At 39.5% G+C, this 15363-nt stretch overlaps 1 protein-coding gene across 3 annotated transcripts in view; it reads right to left on the reverse strand.

The window, feature by feature from the left end:
- The window catches only part of FHOD3 (formin homology 2 domain containing 3), a 412474-nt gene that overhangs the window by 95804 nt on the left and 301307 nt on the right, over positions 1-15363 (reverse strand). For 2 of the 3 annotated variants that reach the window (XM_059815487.1, XM_059815486.1), the window contains exon 11: positions 1724-1849. In XM_059815487.1, the coding sequence (XP_059671470.1) occupies positions 1724-1849 (126 nt within the window). Of the gene's footprint in view, positions 1-1723; positions 1850-4466; positions 4545-5402; positions 5781-8075; positions 8176-15363 lie in introns of all 3 variants that reach the window. The other variant, XM_059815484.1, reaches the window with a different exon arrangement.

Below are 15363 nucleotides of genomic sequence, written 5' to 3' on the forward strand. Positions count from 1 at the left end.
CACGTGAAGGTACAGGGGGCTTTCATTTAGCTTCTGTGAGACCCATTACAGGTCACAACAGATGATTACAAAGCTTCCCTCTGGCCTGACTCTCCATGAATCTGCGAATTTTACAGCTTCATCCTATGGGGCCAAGGCATTTTGGCTCCAAACCAGCAACGCACTTACACGTATGCTGCAATGAAAGCTTGCTTCCTTTACTGGAGCAGGGCCAGAGCAATCAACCTCTTGCCGGACAGGCCCAACCATCTTTAGCCTTCTCAGAGTTTGACCACTTTGGGGTTTCTTTGCTGCAGTAGCAACCAGAAGCTTCCAATAGCAGGGGCTTAGAAAGCTGAAACTATAGGTAGCAGGATACCTTTAATTCTTGCTTATCTGCATCTATTCTGCTAAGGTAAAAGGGAGGGAAATTGAGCTTTAGAGTTTTTTCTTATGGTTTCACTCGGCAATAATTTAATTCAGATTAGGAAAGACAAATCAAGGCAAGTTACTCTAGGAAGATGAGCAAATGAAAAAATGATGCCTTTCTCCAAAGATAAACTTAATGTAATTACTCACTTGAAAAAAGGATTAAATCAATACCTTATGGCTAGAAATACATGCATGCTGGAAAAACCTAACTTGAACCACTCCGAGTAGTAGACTGGAAAGGATGTGAGACATTAGGTAGGTTCAAATTTATACACACATAAAACATATACACATAAAGAAATATTAAAAAAAAAATTAATACAAATTAATTGGAATATAGACAAAGGATCCTGAAAAAGCCTTCACTTCAAAAAAAGGATGGAAGATGGAATTTTTATGAAACAGAGGCCAATCTGGCAACAAACAATCCAAAGTCCATCTGGCCTAATTGGAAATTATTTAATTAAATTATTATATTAAATTATTTAATTTAATTAATTAAAAACTTCTACATTTCCTCCTTAAACTCAGCATGACATCCTTTGAAGCTGTCACTTCCTTTCAGGTTGTAACAGTCAGTTAATTTCTGGTGGTCCAAATGTCTTGCCAAGAAGAATTTCTTTCATGTATCCATAACATTTTCCTATCTTTTTTCTTTCCCTAGTACCTTACATAATTCAAAACAGTATTTTTGATTGTTCAAAATACTGCGCTTTTTTTGTTGCTGGTGTGTTTTTTCCCCCTTGTTTTGGTGGTTTTTTTTGTTGTTTTTTCTTTTTTTAAAGTAAGCTGATAACTGGTAGGTTAATATGAGTTTCCTTTACCTACAGCAAGAAACCTTTTGTCCTTGATGAAATACAATGAGATATATCACGCATTTTCAAGGAAGGACAAAACTACAGCCTAGGAAATTCTGAGCTAAGCATATTTCCAAGATTTTATAGCTGATTTAAGATGATAGGAGTGAAAATAGATCTGTCTGAATTTATTTTAAAAAATGGAAAGAAATAAAATGTGCTTTGATTCACCTTTTAATACTTAGGACAGCACACATTTAAAGGAACTCTGTTTTATCCATTTAAGTGGAAGTAGAAGTGGGATGGAAATACAGCCAGCCCTTAACACCAAGTCAGAGAAAGGCTTGTGAAGGAGCGGGAAATGAACGTGGCTAGACTTTCATACGTTCTCTTTCCAATGTTAGAAAAGATCTGGCCACAAGATATTTCCAGTACCCATTCAGAACAGCTTACACTTATCTCCTTCCTCCTGTCTGTAAAGGAACTGTTGTCAAAACACCGATTAATTTACAAACCTGTCAGATTTGGTTTCTTGAGGCGTCGAGAGAGTTGTCCCATAACGAGAAGTGGGTGTTGTAGGGGCACTCACACCAGAGTAAGGTCGTGGAGAAGAGTAAGAGCTGCTGCCATAGCTACTGTATCTGAAGCAATGGGAAGGAAAGAAGGAGAAAGGGAGAGACAGAAAGAATCCATCAGCAAGCAGGCATGTAACAGTAAATCCTCTTGTTTAGGGGGTGGCGGTGATTCCATACCCCAGTACTTTTCAAACATCCACCTTCTGAAAATATTGCTCTAATCCCAGCTTCAAAATACGCAACCTATCATCTAATTTTAATATCAACCACGTCATGGACATACTTGAATCAAATAGTGAACTACTGGTATGGAAAATATGAGAGATTAGTACAGTCCACCCAAGTGACAACTCGGAGTGGGAATACTTAAATTACCGCTCAGTTACTCAAATTTATTAGCTGGTTTGGGAGCCAATACCCAGCCATTAGAAAAGGGACCAAACCAGTCCAAGTCAGCAGTATTCATACCTAGTGAAATTAAGGAAAACAGCAGCATTCCAGAGACGTGATCTGAACACGGATGTCCATGATTTGCGAATGTTTGCATTATAAATGAAAAGCATCCACATTCTTTTCAATTAAAGCAGGGGGTATTTTCTTTCCCCTCCCCCAACATAAGTCATAGCTTATGTGCCATTTCTTACAATGTCTGTAAAAAATCATCACCATGGTTAAAAAGACATATCTCCGGAAGCATGGCTTTGGGAATTTCTACCAGCCATTCCCTCCATTAAAAAAACCCCCAAACCTGCTTGACTTCAATGTGAACTTGCTGATCAAAGAGAAATTGTTTCCAGGACTCCTGAAACGGCCACCTCCCCAGAGTCCCTTGTATCAATGTTTTCATCCTGGCTCCCGTACTGAATAGAAAAGGCAGTTCTGTTGCTTCACTGTGCCTTTTAACCATTGTGTTTAAACAGCATGTCAAGAAGAGATTCCTGATTTGGGAAAATGTGAACATTTCTGTTCAGAGACGATACTATTTTCCCACATGGGAAGTGCATGATGCTCTGTAGGTGAGTACTCCACAAGGCCAACTCATCTAAATGACAAAATTCACTTCAGGAAAAATGGCAATATCATTTTCCTTATCATTATTCATAAGATATAATATACGCTCTTTCACTGTATCTCTTCTCTGCTGCTTCTTCTCCCACACACATCAGCACTCACTAATTTCACTTAGCAATTTTATTAGAAAAGACTGGTTGGTTCCTTCAGCTCCACTGAGCACACTCATCTAGCCATGCAAAATTTCATTCAAAGTTTCAAGCTTCATTCCTTAGAGTACAACAGCATTGCTGCCTGCCAAGGCCCGTGTTAAAAGCAGAACAGATTTCAGTTAGGGGTTTTTATAATGGAAAGGATCATGCTTTAGAGAATATGCCCCCTTTGGAAACAATTCCATGTTTACGTCTTAGAAAACATCCCACCACCACCATCTATTTTTGAGACACCATGCTGACTGCCCAGGAACAGGGGAATAATTTTGGAAAAAAATGCTAACATGCACATTTCTGAGCTACAAAAGGAATTTTGCAGAACGGGAAATAATTGCCTTCCCGGCATTCCTGCCCTAGAAGAAAACTAACTAGAAACTGGAGACAGTGGCTCAGTGGAGGGCTGTGAGCTGGGCAGTGCTGGGCTTGCCTGGTAGCACAGACCTGACATGGGTCACTCTCCAGCAGGCTCAGCTCAGAAAATGTTCTGCCTGTGCCTGTATTGAGTGAGCGATGAGGAAACTCCGTTGTCCTGAGAACAACGCAGAGCTCATTCGGTACGTTCCTGACACTAACAGTAACCTCCATTTCCAATTCAATCAACTGAAAGGAGACCTTCTTATCAACCGCTACATTTGCTTTACTTCTCCTCTGACCCACGAAAAAGCTGACACAGTGCAGAATCCTTTTTCAGACCAAGGAATTTCAATTAGTCCAAACATAACTCTCATTAAAATGGAGAGAACACACCTTCTATGGACTCAGACCTACAAGTATTAACAAAATCAAATTCACAGGGACTGGCCTGGACATGGCATCCCTATATATCAAATTTAGAGGGAGACAATGATGCTGGAAGAGTAGCAAGGCTAAAGCAGCACACCAGGGTAAGTCTGTATCCTGTACACAATGTTTATCTTTGTAACCTTCCTCTGGTGGTGGCTATTACTTCCATTTTCCCTTCTTGTCTCATATACCAATACAGATGCAACGGCCTTGTCCCAGAAGCCTTCACTCTGAAGAAACCCCACATATGCAGGCATTTACCTCTTGTATGAACACATTACTGCCCAAATCGTGCAAGCTTTGCCCTCCTTTTTCTCCAGAAAAACCCAGCACAATCCTTGCCCACACCATGTCCTTGATGCTATGTGGTAACTAGAAGCGCAAGGATGGTCACAGGAAAAAAAATCACTGCAGAAATACTAAATATTGCAGGAGCAGGAGGTATTTAGGCATCTACTCTTTAAAAAGTATAACTCTAATAGCAGCAGCAATGAGAAAACAATAAATGAGTCTGAGAAGCCTAAGGGAAAATTGCGCCTATGCAGGAAAATGTAAATTTAGAGGAATCCCAGTGTTCAAGCTGCAGGTTAGGAAAGACATGAACTAAGTCCCTTTTCAACAGCTACGTGGATGTACAGGTTTTTCAGCAAAATGAAAAAGCAACAAAAGCCACCCACCTATTAGAAGAGAAAGATCGAAAATTAAAAGGATCAAAGGAATCAAAATATTTGTTCACATGCAGAAATTCAGAAGGACTGCTGGAGAAAGGAAGAAATAAATACGCTCACAATATACATGTACATTTTCATTTCAGCACCTAATTTGAGGAACACTGACCATTGGGAAAGACAGCTAACAATCATCAACTTCTTTTCAAGGTGATTCTCCAGCATTGTTTTTAGTGCTACCTATTGTCAATCTGTTTTACTTGAAAACAGATTGAGACAAAACAATTTCTTTTTGTTTTTAAATGGGTGGGATGGGGAAAGTAAAAATTAAATTAAAAACTAAGAGAAATGCATGAGGAACAACTGAACTGACCAGATGTTGTGGAGGGAAAACTGTCTATTCTGAGTGCTATATTCTCTTTATAGGGTTTAATCTGCTTCTGTTATTACAAGCATGAGTTGAAACTGCACATGACAGTGATATGCACTGCAATCTAACAGCAAATTTGGGATTTGGCAGTTCAGTCTTTGAAGCCAGGATTTCACCCCTGAAGTCCAAGTGCTGATCTGATCGCTCTTGGTTTTATAGCAGAAGAGGTCCATTAATTTTCGTGAAATCATAACTGCAAATTACATTGTTGTAAATGAGAGCAAAATGGTGCTCCTTTCTGTGATCTCCCAACTCACGGGCTATTTATCTACTGCTCTATAGAGGAGGCCAGGATACTTATTAACTATAGACCTTGAAGAGGAGTAAGACGAAGTGAAGGCAACAAAGGCAAGGGGAGAATATCAATCAAATCAAAATACAGGCTTACAGGACTAAAACTAATACAGTATGTTCTGGAAATAATACAACACAGAGAGTGCATTATTACCACTATAAAACTCTTGAAAGGTGTTATTCATTTATCTAAAAATTAATGTCAGCTGTATAAAATCTACCTGTTTTCCCTCATCACCTCTGCTTCCTTTTCTTTCACAGATGCTGGAGACTCTTCAAAGTCGTATGAGAAGAGGTGAAAAGGAGTATGTGGTACATAGGGTAATTTCTCCACTGTTGGAGATGCCTTTGGAGTAATGGATGCTGATGAATTCTGGGAAGAGCTTAGCAATGCTGTTGCAGGTGAAGATGGTGATGAAAGGACAGAATTATGATGAGAGACACATGACTCAGGCACAGAAGAGGAGCTGCTAGAAGAGCTCTCTGCTCTAGAGCAGGAGAGAGGCCTCTCAGCTGGAGAAATAGCACTGGAGATTGCTGAAGAATCAGAACACCGTGAAAGGTTTTCATTCACAGCCTCCTGCGCACCTGGGACCCCACTGCAGGAGAAAAACATCATGAGAAAGGGAAGGGAAGGAGAGAAAAATGGGGAAAAGAGAGATCAATAGATAGTACCGCTTGGAGGAAAAAAAATAAAGGAGAGTCAGACAAAGAAAAACTTCCTCAATTTAGACAATCATCTCTTTTTAAATAAAGTAAGAGAACTCACATCTTTGTATCCCAGTGGGGTTCTTCTTGGGGTTGGTAATACTGAGGAATGGAAGTGACTCAGCTTAAAGGAAAGGAAGGGATTTAACCCACAGGTTTCAGAAATAATTTTCATGAACCTTTTCACAACCATTTTATGAACAATTTTCAAGTATTTCAAGTTAGGTTGTAAGCATTGTCAGAGCACTACAAAGCAGTCTCAACATGGTGGATAACATGGTCCACAGAGTATAGATGCTTCAACACACAATCTGCATGATTGCCTCTTGAAGGCCAGGTATCCAATTATCATCCTCTCCGGTGATCTGATATTTTTACTAAAAACACTCATCCACCAAAGATGAAAATAAAAAATACTCAGTCAGCACTGTTCTGTCAAAATTAAGGTTTAGAATGATTTCCAAAGCAACACCTTACCAGATCATTTGTCTAGGTATGAAGGCACTAATTTCTCTGAGTGTCAGCATCCCATGTTGGTGTTAGATAGAGACTTGCAGAGTTGCATCATGTGCAACAGAAAACACATCTGCTTTGCCCTAGTGAAGGCAGGTGTTGGTGAGTGACAGAAGTAGCAAGGCAGGTGAAAAGCCATGGGATCTGCACTCCTAGATACCTGTTTTCACTAGTATTTCCAGCATAAACACTGTGCATGGGCTTTGGGCTGGATCACTCGGCAGGTGGCTGATTTCATTCTTCTGAGACCACCTCTGCAATCCACCTACAGGCATGCAAGTCACGGCCCTTAACTGAGGAGTGTGGATATGGCACAAAGTATGCAACAAACACATAATATATGTTATATATGTTAGGATATTACGAAGTTAATCATTAGGTATATACCAGGTAATCGTTCTCACAACAGAAGCACAGTGGGCAATCTGGAAACCTCCATGTATTGCACCCGCTGTGCATGGCAGAAGTCACTGAAGCCAGGCTAGTCCTACACTTCCTGACAGCATCTAACATGAACGGCCGGGGTACAGATCACTTTTGTTACACTACAGTGATAGTGAAAGGAGGTATTTGGAAAAGTCATGGGAATGTCACACAGTTATCTCACAGTGACTTATTTTAAAAGACCAATGACCTAAAAACATATCATGCCCTTTACATGGCTCTTCCTTGGTTTTTTTAAACAGTATTTTATTATATTAATGCAATTCACTAATAACTTGTGTCTTAGCTTTGACTTTTAAGAATTGGATTTGAGGAAATTATCATCTAATTTTGAAATTTCAGGCAGCCATTGGCAAGATTTGCAGCCTGGAAGATATTAATAACAACAGTACAGTATTTTCTTTGGAATTCGCACATTAAACACTTTCTTCCTTCCATGCTGTATAGCGTCTGCATGAATGTGGTCTATGTATAAAAAAAATCCAATCTCATTTGCTGAGTTGCAAAGCCAAACAATTTAACCTAAATCAAATGGCTGTCTGGAAGAAAGAACATATTTTCTTTCTTCCCATTTACTAGGATAAAGTTGCCAGATACCAAATCCCTATATACCTCAGAAGTAACTGGAAAATTTTACATGAGAATATTGTTTTGATAGGTGGTTTGTTTATATCCAAATATACATAGATGGGCAGGTATGTATAAAATTATACACATCTATCAGCTTTGCCTTTAAGTAGTTCTTTCCAATTAAAACATGAACGAAATTGATAGAAATCATAGGCAGCATTCAAAAAATGTTGATGATCTTCATAGTGACAGATATTAGAAATAAGGTTGTATCATGAAAATAGGGATGAAAACCTAAGAAACCAAGCAACATCCTCACTCAGCAAAGCACTGCAACATTTCACCATTGCCTTAACTAAAAAGTTAAACCTAAGCCATGCTTAGAAGTTATGCTTTCTGCTAAATCTTTTAAGATTTGTGAGTTACTCATTTTGTACAAAGGCAGTGAGCACAGGCAGTTCTTAGTGCGTTGAGCCTACATAATTAAAATGTTTCCACACACCAACAAAGCTTTTAAATGCAAAAAGACTTCCTTGGGGGGTGGCTTTAACAGGTGATCTAGCAATTCGAGTGAAAAGGTAGATGCTGCTACACACTGCACTGGTGAGTTCATGCCAGAGACTGAGGAAAAGGTGGAGGGAGACGCTGAATCCCAGTACCTGGCTTTGACCTGCCTACTGGCCTCTTCCTCCCCCTCATCCTCAGTATTGGGCTCTGTGACTGGCTGTTCTTCTTCCTCCTCTTCACATTCTTCCTCCTCTCTGAGGTCAGACCAAGGAAAGAGGCATGCAGTGGAATGGAAAGAAAGAAGGTGGAAGAGAAAATGACGTGAGTCTCCAGAAAAAGAAATGCAATGAAGTTAGAAATGGAAGGAAAACACTGGGGGTGGGGGGGCAGTTATGCCCCCCCTACGTTAGAGAAACAGCCACCTAAAACTTCCCACTAAGTATGCGTTGGTGCAAGGGTAGCTATCTATACACAAATTTTATCCTCTCCCCTATTTACATTTTTTACTATTAATTTTTAAGACCCCAAACATGTCATTGTTTTTTCTCAAGCTTGACGTTCCGTCTGCTGCTGCCCTACCTGCAGAGGTGTTAATGGAAAACATTCATGACAATACCAATGTTCAACTCATTAGCCATTAAGCTGTATCGGTTTGGCTTAAAGGACAGTACACGGTGTGCTGGCATGGGACAGCAGGCACTGGACATCACACTTTTCTAAATTAACACAAATAAACCATTCCTGTTAAGCAGCTGATAGCTCAACTGGAAAACAGAACAGGGTGAACCATTAAGTTAGAAATAACAGAGAGACCAAATCAGTTCAGGACTATTTGCGAATAGCAATATTTAAGTTATCGGATGCCAGTACATGAATTATTTCAGTAAAGAGTCATTAGTATGGTCAAAGCAGGCTTCGGTTTGGCAGTAATTCTAGCAAAGGAGAATTGTAAGTCACACATAAAGCCTCCATAACCTACAAACCACATAAGTAAAAAAGAAAATTGTATTAAACAGAACAAAAAAGGCTACATTGCCTGCCTCCTCTCCCTCCCATTTATGACTTTCCTCCTCAAACCAACAGACTTGTGGAAGATTTAGAAAATAATATCTCTTTGGACTTCTTTTGCATTTGCAGGTGATGCAGTTCTCCACTTGATTTAATGACGAATACCATTAAGTTATTTTCCATGCAAAAAGTAAAACATACAAACAGTAATGAAGTTGTAAGACACTCATATTCCTTGCATTTTCCTGAAAGCTAGTTTTCTTTTCTCTAGTTCTGAAGGGATGCGCTGTGCCTTTTTTTCCATGTAGAATTAGTTTCCATGTCGTAAGAATAATGAATATTTACAATGTGAGATCATGAACTTATCGAATGCAATGCAAAGGGCCAATCCAAAATTTGTTGCATTTGTATGGAGTTAGTTATAGAATAATCAGGAAAATGGCAGCACCTGGAACTTTTCCAATACTCTGGCAAACATCTATAAGGTAGACACTTTCAACCATTCCTAAGGTATCATAATGATATAACCATCTCAGTTGTCATCTCTCAATCTCCTTGTCTTTTCCACAAACATATATCTCCCCTATAGACACACCTCTCGACTTCCACACACGTATATATTGGCATACTAAAAAAAAACCCAAACCAAACCAAACAAGGACTTGAGCAGGGAGCACTCATATCAGCCCTTCGCCTTACTAGCAAGCAGCTCTAGCTTTGCTATTATCTCCTGTGAAGGGCAAACATCTTCATCTGCCAGTCCTACAGCAATCACATTTGGGAAACAACTCAGGAAGCTCTATGAGACCATGATTCTCTGATAAGAGCACAATGCATCCTATAATGCTGATAGCATGGCTATTGCTAATACAAACAAAAGCGGCCTTGTTTTTACTACATTTTAAGCCCCCACCAGGTTTCCAGATCGATGATGTCCAATTTCTTGTTCTCCTCAACTGTCATGAAATGCCCAAAATTGTAACTGAAATACTCATCGGATATGGTGGATCTCATAAATTTGAAAGGGTTCTTTGAGAGTTTATTCATTCACACGAGTGCATGGTAGTAAGGACAGGAGTTTACACAATATGGGTTGAACTGGGAACCACTGGAGTTATATTTGCACTGAATGGTAAGAGAAGGTGAGAAGAAAAACGCACCCAGAACCGAGAGGGTTAGCTCATTGTTAAGGATCACTTCATAACACAGCATCATCAGGACCCTAAACTAGCATTTGCCAGGCGAGCGACGCATCCTGGGGATTTTCCTTGAGATCTCCTCATCCTGTCTTTACATCTTGTGTTTATAACCCTGAACTTACCATTTAAATCTTGATACCAAGTCTTTTATTTACCAGAAGTGAAAGCTGTTCCCTTCCCCACCGTTTCGAGTTTTTGTAATCAGGATTTATCAGAGTAGGATATTTAATTGGTACCTAGAGGCCCGAAACTACTTTTACCCTACAGCCTATTTCCCTAGAGCCAGCCAAACTTTGGAACTAAGGACTTACTAGTCTAATTTTAGGCACCCGTTTTTTGAAAATGCTGAACTTCTGTGAAGAAAGTGTACAACTGTCAAGTGAACCACATCTTAAATACTACAGGTGAGCAGTAATCAATAAAAATATGGTTGTCTGGGGTTTCTCACTGCTTTGCAAAGCATCATTCTAATCCATTATTGGGGAAATCTGATTCCCATACAACTAACTTAATTAGAAATATGAAAACACCCTAAATTAAGCCTATATATAATAGCCTTCATAAAATTAGGATATATGACCAGTCCCTCACAAAAAAATTACTGCACCTTACCCTGTAAGGACTAGTTGTCTGCAAAAAAAATACTGAAAACCAAGCAGCTTTTAGAATTACAACAGAAATGTCCATATAAGCTCAGGTTAACAGTTGAAAAACAAACCAGGAAACAGAACTGTGATATCTCAATTTCCAGAGCCATCAATGACATATTGTCCATAAGCACTAGCATTTACTTAAAAACATGATTAAAATAGAAAAAGCTCTTCAGAACATGTATAAGACAGCTATGCTTAAAGGACCTTAGCTTTTTACATACATGCTGCTTTCAGGTAAGCTGTGCAATACATGCATGTGCTGAAGGCTGTTATAAACCAGGGAAATAATTTCATCTTTAAGTCAGCTACTAGACTGAAAACCATTATCACATAAAGACCAGTTTGGGACGTGTAAGGTTTTGGTTTCAGTCTATAGGAAAAGATGCACTCCTGCCTACAATGAGAAACAGAACTTAGATCAGGAGGTGATATGACCTACATGGAGCTGAAGGGAATGTTTAGCCACTGTCCACTTTCACGATGGGTCGTGAACTATTAATAATGTCACATGATGGAAATACTTCTGTCTGCTGTGATGTTTATCTGCAAGTTCATCTCAGGAAGCAAAAAGTCAAGACCACTCTTCTCCAGTGTTATGACTTGCTGTACTCTAAAGGAGTAGATCAAGAGTAACAGCCCCTTAATTTATATAGTAATTGAGAATATCATATTTCAAAAGAAATATGCATTTACAGCAACCCTGTGTGGCACACGTGTTTTTACAGTTTATACTCGGAGATTAACACATCCCTCATGGGTACTGTTTCCAAGCTGAATATTTTGTTGAAAGTCAACCTCTTATTGATTATTGCACATATATCTGAACTGTGGATAATAAAAAAGAAAACTGAATTAACTGGGTGGGCTCTAAGAAGTGAGCATACGCAAATGATACACACACCCCATCTGCTCAGAGCTCATGGAGTACACCAAGCAGACGTAACACGCCTATTAGAGCGACTGGCTTGGTGGACTGGCATTCCCAAGGCTGCTAACAGCAGACAGCAATAGTCAGATGCTAAGATCAGAGATGGACAAAATCATGAAAATTAGTTTGTTTATTCCTGACCCAGAAAGAGGACCTCTATAATCACCTGACTCAGCTTTTCTTATGACAGAGGCTGGAAGTTAACGGATGTCTTCCCTCCCCTCCAGCTGTCTAGGAACAATGAAATGGCTCTGTGAGCGCATCATCATACTTTAATTGGTGGATTAATTTTAGAGATTCCAGTCAGATGAGTCTCCTGTCAGGCCAAGGACTCTTTCCTTAAATCTCCTTGACTTCCAGATCAAAAGCTTAGAAGAAGCTTCGACTGGAAAGCTCTCTTCCTCTGCCAATATTACCTCTAGGAGGAGAGCAGGTACATGACAATTGGCTGGAGAAGCCAGAGGAAGGAGCTGGCTCTCAATGTGTCAGCTGCAGAAATGACTGGTGTTTTGCAAGGAGGTAGGCATGCTCCCCAGCCTGCAGAAGCCAAGTTCAGTTGAGGGAAACTTGCACAATGGAAATAAGCTCGTGCTTAGGAGAGATGTTCAACACTTGGAAAGTCTTCTCTTAGCACCTAAACTCACAGCTTCAGACCCCTGGACTGTCCCTAGAAGGTGGATCAGATTCAGATGAGAGGAGAGGGGTAAGCTCACAGGCAGCAATCAAGTGTGCTCTTCTTTTAATCAAAGCAATAGCGGCAGTTGTTTCCCAGTATTGTTATAGAACAGATATTCTGTCCATGAAAACCTGCTAGCTAAATCTTTCCCAGGAGGTAGGAAAAGAAAATGTCCACTTGATTATTTATTAAAACAGGAAAACACCAACTACAGACAGATGACATTCTTGTAAAGCTAAGAATGTCAGATAGATGGATGCTCAAACAGAACAGCAGATTTGTAAATTCATCGGGACCCTTCAGGGTTATGTGTTTGTTTTTGTGCGCAATGGAGAAGGGATGATGTGGAAAAGCTCACTTTCCCTCCCACATACCCATGCAAATTTGGTGTCAATGCAATAGTAGAATTAAATGAAGAAAAATGATTCATAGAGAGGTTTTCAATTAAACTACGTTGCAGAAGCCAGCATGTTTTTCAGTAGCGCAGAAGAACCTATCCTGTTCAACAAAAGGCAAACATTTATCCTGAGGCAGGGAGGAAGGGTTTCAGCTAATGCTGAAGCATCAGATCTATTCAGCTAACCTTAAAGCTATTGCTGGGTTACTTCAGTTCCATGATAACAGTACTAGATTAGAAGTATTTAAACAAAAGCTTTATAGCAGTGAAAACAAATTTCAAAACAATCACTGTGTTTATTTTCACCTTTAAAATGGATTACTGCTACAGACTAACACCCCCACCAACCAACCAACCATCAAAAGTCCAAAAAAATCTTTATGAAGTATATCATCAGTCATGGCAACTAACATGCATCTACTAGGGCACAGTTTTTGCTCAGTTGTTTCAACTAAAGTTTGACATGAAAATATTTACAGCCCCTTAATATACGTGCATGTTTAAGAAGACTAAGAAAGTGCAGTTTATGGACAGAGAACCACTAGGGCATCAAAACGAAATCTAGGCAAAGGCTTTAGAACTAATGGATTAACATTTCTCCTTTTTAAAATAAATTTAAAAAGAAAAGAAATAAAAAGAGTGCCAATGGAACTTGTCCTGCTGCTATTAAATAGCTACTCTAAGTTGCAGAGACACAAACCCTAATAAACACAGACCGATGAAAGGAAATGATAATCAAGGGAGTCATCTACAAGTTTAGCTGAAGACAGGGGCAAAGTCCGTAAGATGCTAGGCATCATACCTAACACACACCTAACCTAGCCACAGCTAGGTGATTTTCAAATTAAGGCACCATTCTGAAGACACTGACTCTCACTCCACAAGAACTCAAAGCACCAAAAAATGCTCTCCATCTTACTGATCCCTCAAGCTGCACGATGTGCACAAGTTTATCCAGCCACTATCCACTCCAGGCTCCCCCCAAACTCTTCCCTTCACAGAGTTTTGATGAATGCAGCTTGAAGAAACTCAGGCTTTCTTTGTTCTAGCTTGTAGCCCAGAAACACAAGTTTCTTACTCCCCCCCCTCCAAAAAACAACCCCAAAGATAGAGGTAATAGAAGAATCAAAGGCTGTGCTGAAGGAAAAAAAACCCACCCAAACCAAAAGCAAGAAAATAAGCGTGAGCACAGAAACACATTCTGCTCTGTTTGGTATCAAAGGAGATTTTTAAAGTGTAAGATATGCTTTAAATCATTTTAATTCGGGAAGAATTTGACAACTAACGTTTGAAAAGAACAATAGGAAAAAGGACGGTCTTGTCATAATTAGTCTACCAACGTTTTGGTCTGCACATACAATGCACATAGTTAATTAATGAGATTACAGCATATTAAAATATCTCACTTTTGGTATATGATTCCCATTCATGTAGGGCTCATTTAACCTGTACTAAAGTCTTACTAAATATTTCCTTCTTAATTTTGCAGGTTATTAGACAAGGTCCTAAGTGTACTTCTGAGCCTTTTGCGACCACCCACAGAATTATACAGAAATTCCCAAAAATGCAAACACTGGACTTCAGTGAAAAAAGGGGCCTTGGATTTATGAAGTGACCCAGAGGAGAAAGGACCAGGGAATTGTAAAGCTATCTGCCTTTATTCCCACACTCTCTGAAAATCACCCTATGTGCCGTTAATTACTGATGAGGAATTTTCTCTCTCCCTTTCTCTTTGTAATTAAGTCAAGTGCTTTTCAGTTTAGCTTCTTTAAATTACTTTCATTTAAACTTTCACTGCCTTTCAGAGAAGCGGCTCCTGACTGGGTCTACAGGCCCCATTCAGTGAAGTAAGATCACCATTAGCCACTCCACAATATTATTCTAAATGAAATACTACCGTTGGCCTCACAAATTTTTCTTTCAAGGTTGTTCCCCACCCCCCTTCAATCCTCTGACCTGCTTTACCTCTTGCACAGCACTTGGAAAGCTGCTTCTCTGAAACCCTCACAGGTGAACAAATAGAAAATGAAAAATGTTCCATCAAGGAGAGATCTTTACAAGTCACAGTGGATGTAGTTTTATTTTCTTTTGCAATCGCTTGCCATTGTCCTCAATTTATGAGTGAAATTCCACTTTCATAGGTTAGACAGCACAATTCATAGCCAAATTCCTAAGCCCTTGTAAAACAAACAAATGCTTTGGTACACTTCTGCTTCTTCTTCCTTTCTTCTATCCTAGCTGCCAGAACAGATTCAACTAGCAAAAGCCAAAAGTGGTAATAATTTAAATTCACCATTTATTACTCGGTATAAAGATATGGCAATACACTTTCCTCCTCCTTTAAAACCAAAACTAAAGAAACCACCTATTAACCCTCCTGCCCATTTCCATTCCACTGCCACATGTGAAAGACCACTGCAGTTGGTGCAATTATGTGAAGAGGAAAATACATGAAATGATAGGGATAACAACTTACTTGCGAAGCCTCAAAATTTGGCCTTCTGCACACAAGGGAAACTAAGGCGTATTACAAAGGTCAAAAGGAAAACGATCCTGGTATTTCTGCCACAAATAAAGAA

The sequence above is a fragment of the Gavia stellata genome, chromosome 3 (genome assembly GCF_030936135.1).
Source record: "Gavia stellata isolate bGavSte3 chromosome 3, bGavSte3.hap2, whole genome shotgun sequence".
Lineage (NCBI taxonomy): Eukaryota > Metazoa > Chordata > Aves > Gaviiformes > Gaviidae > Gavia > Gavia stellata.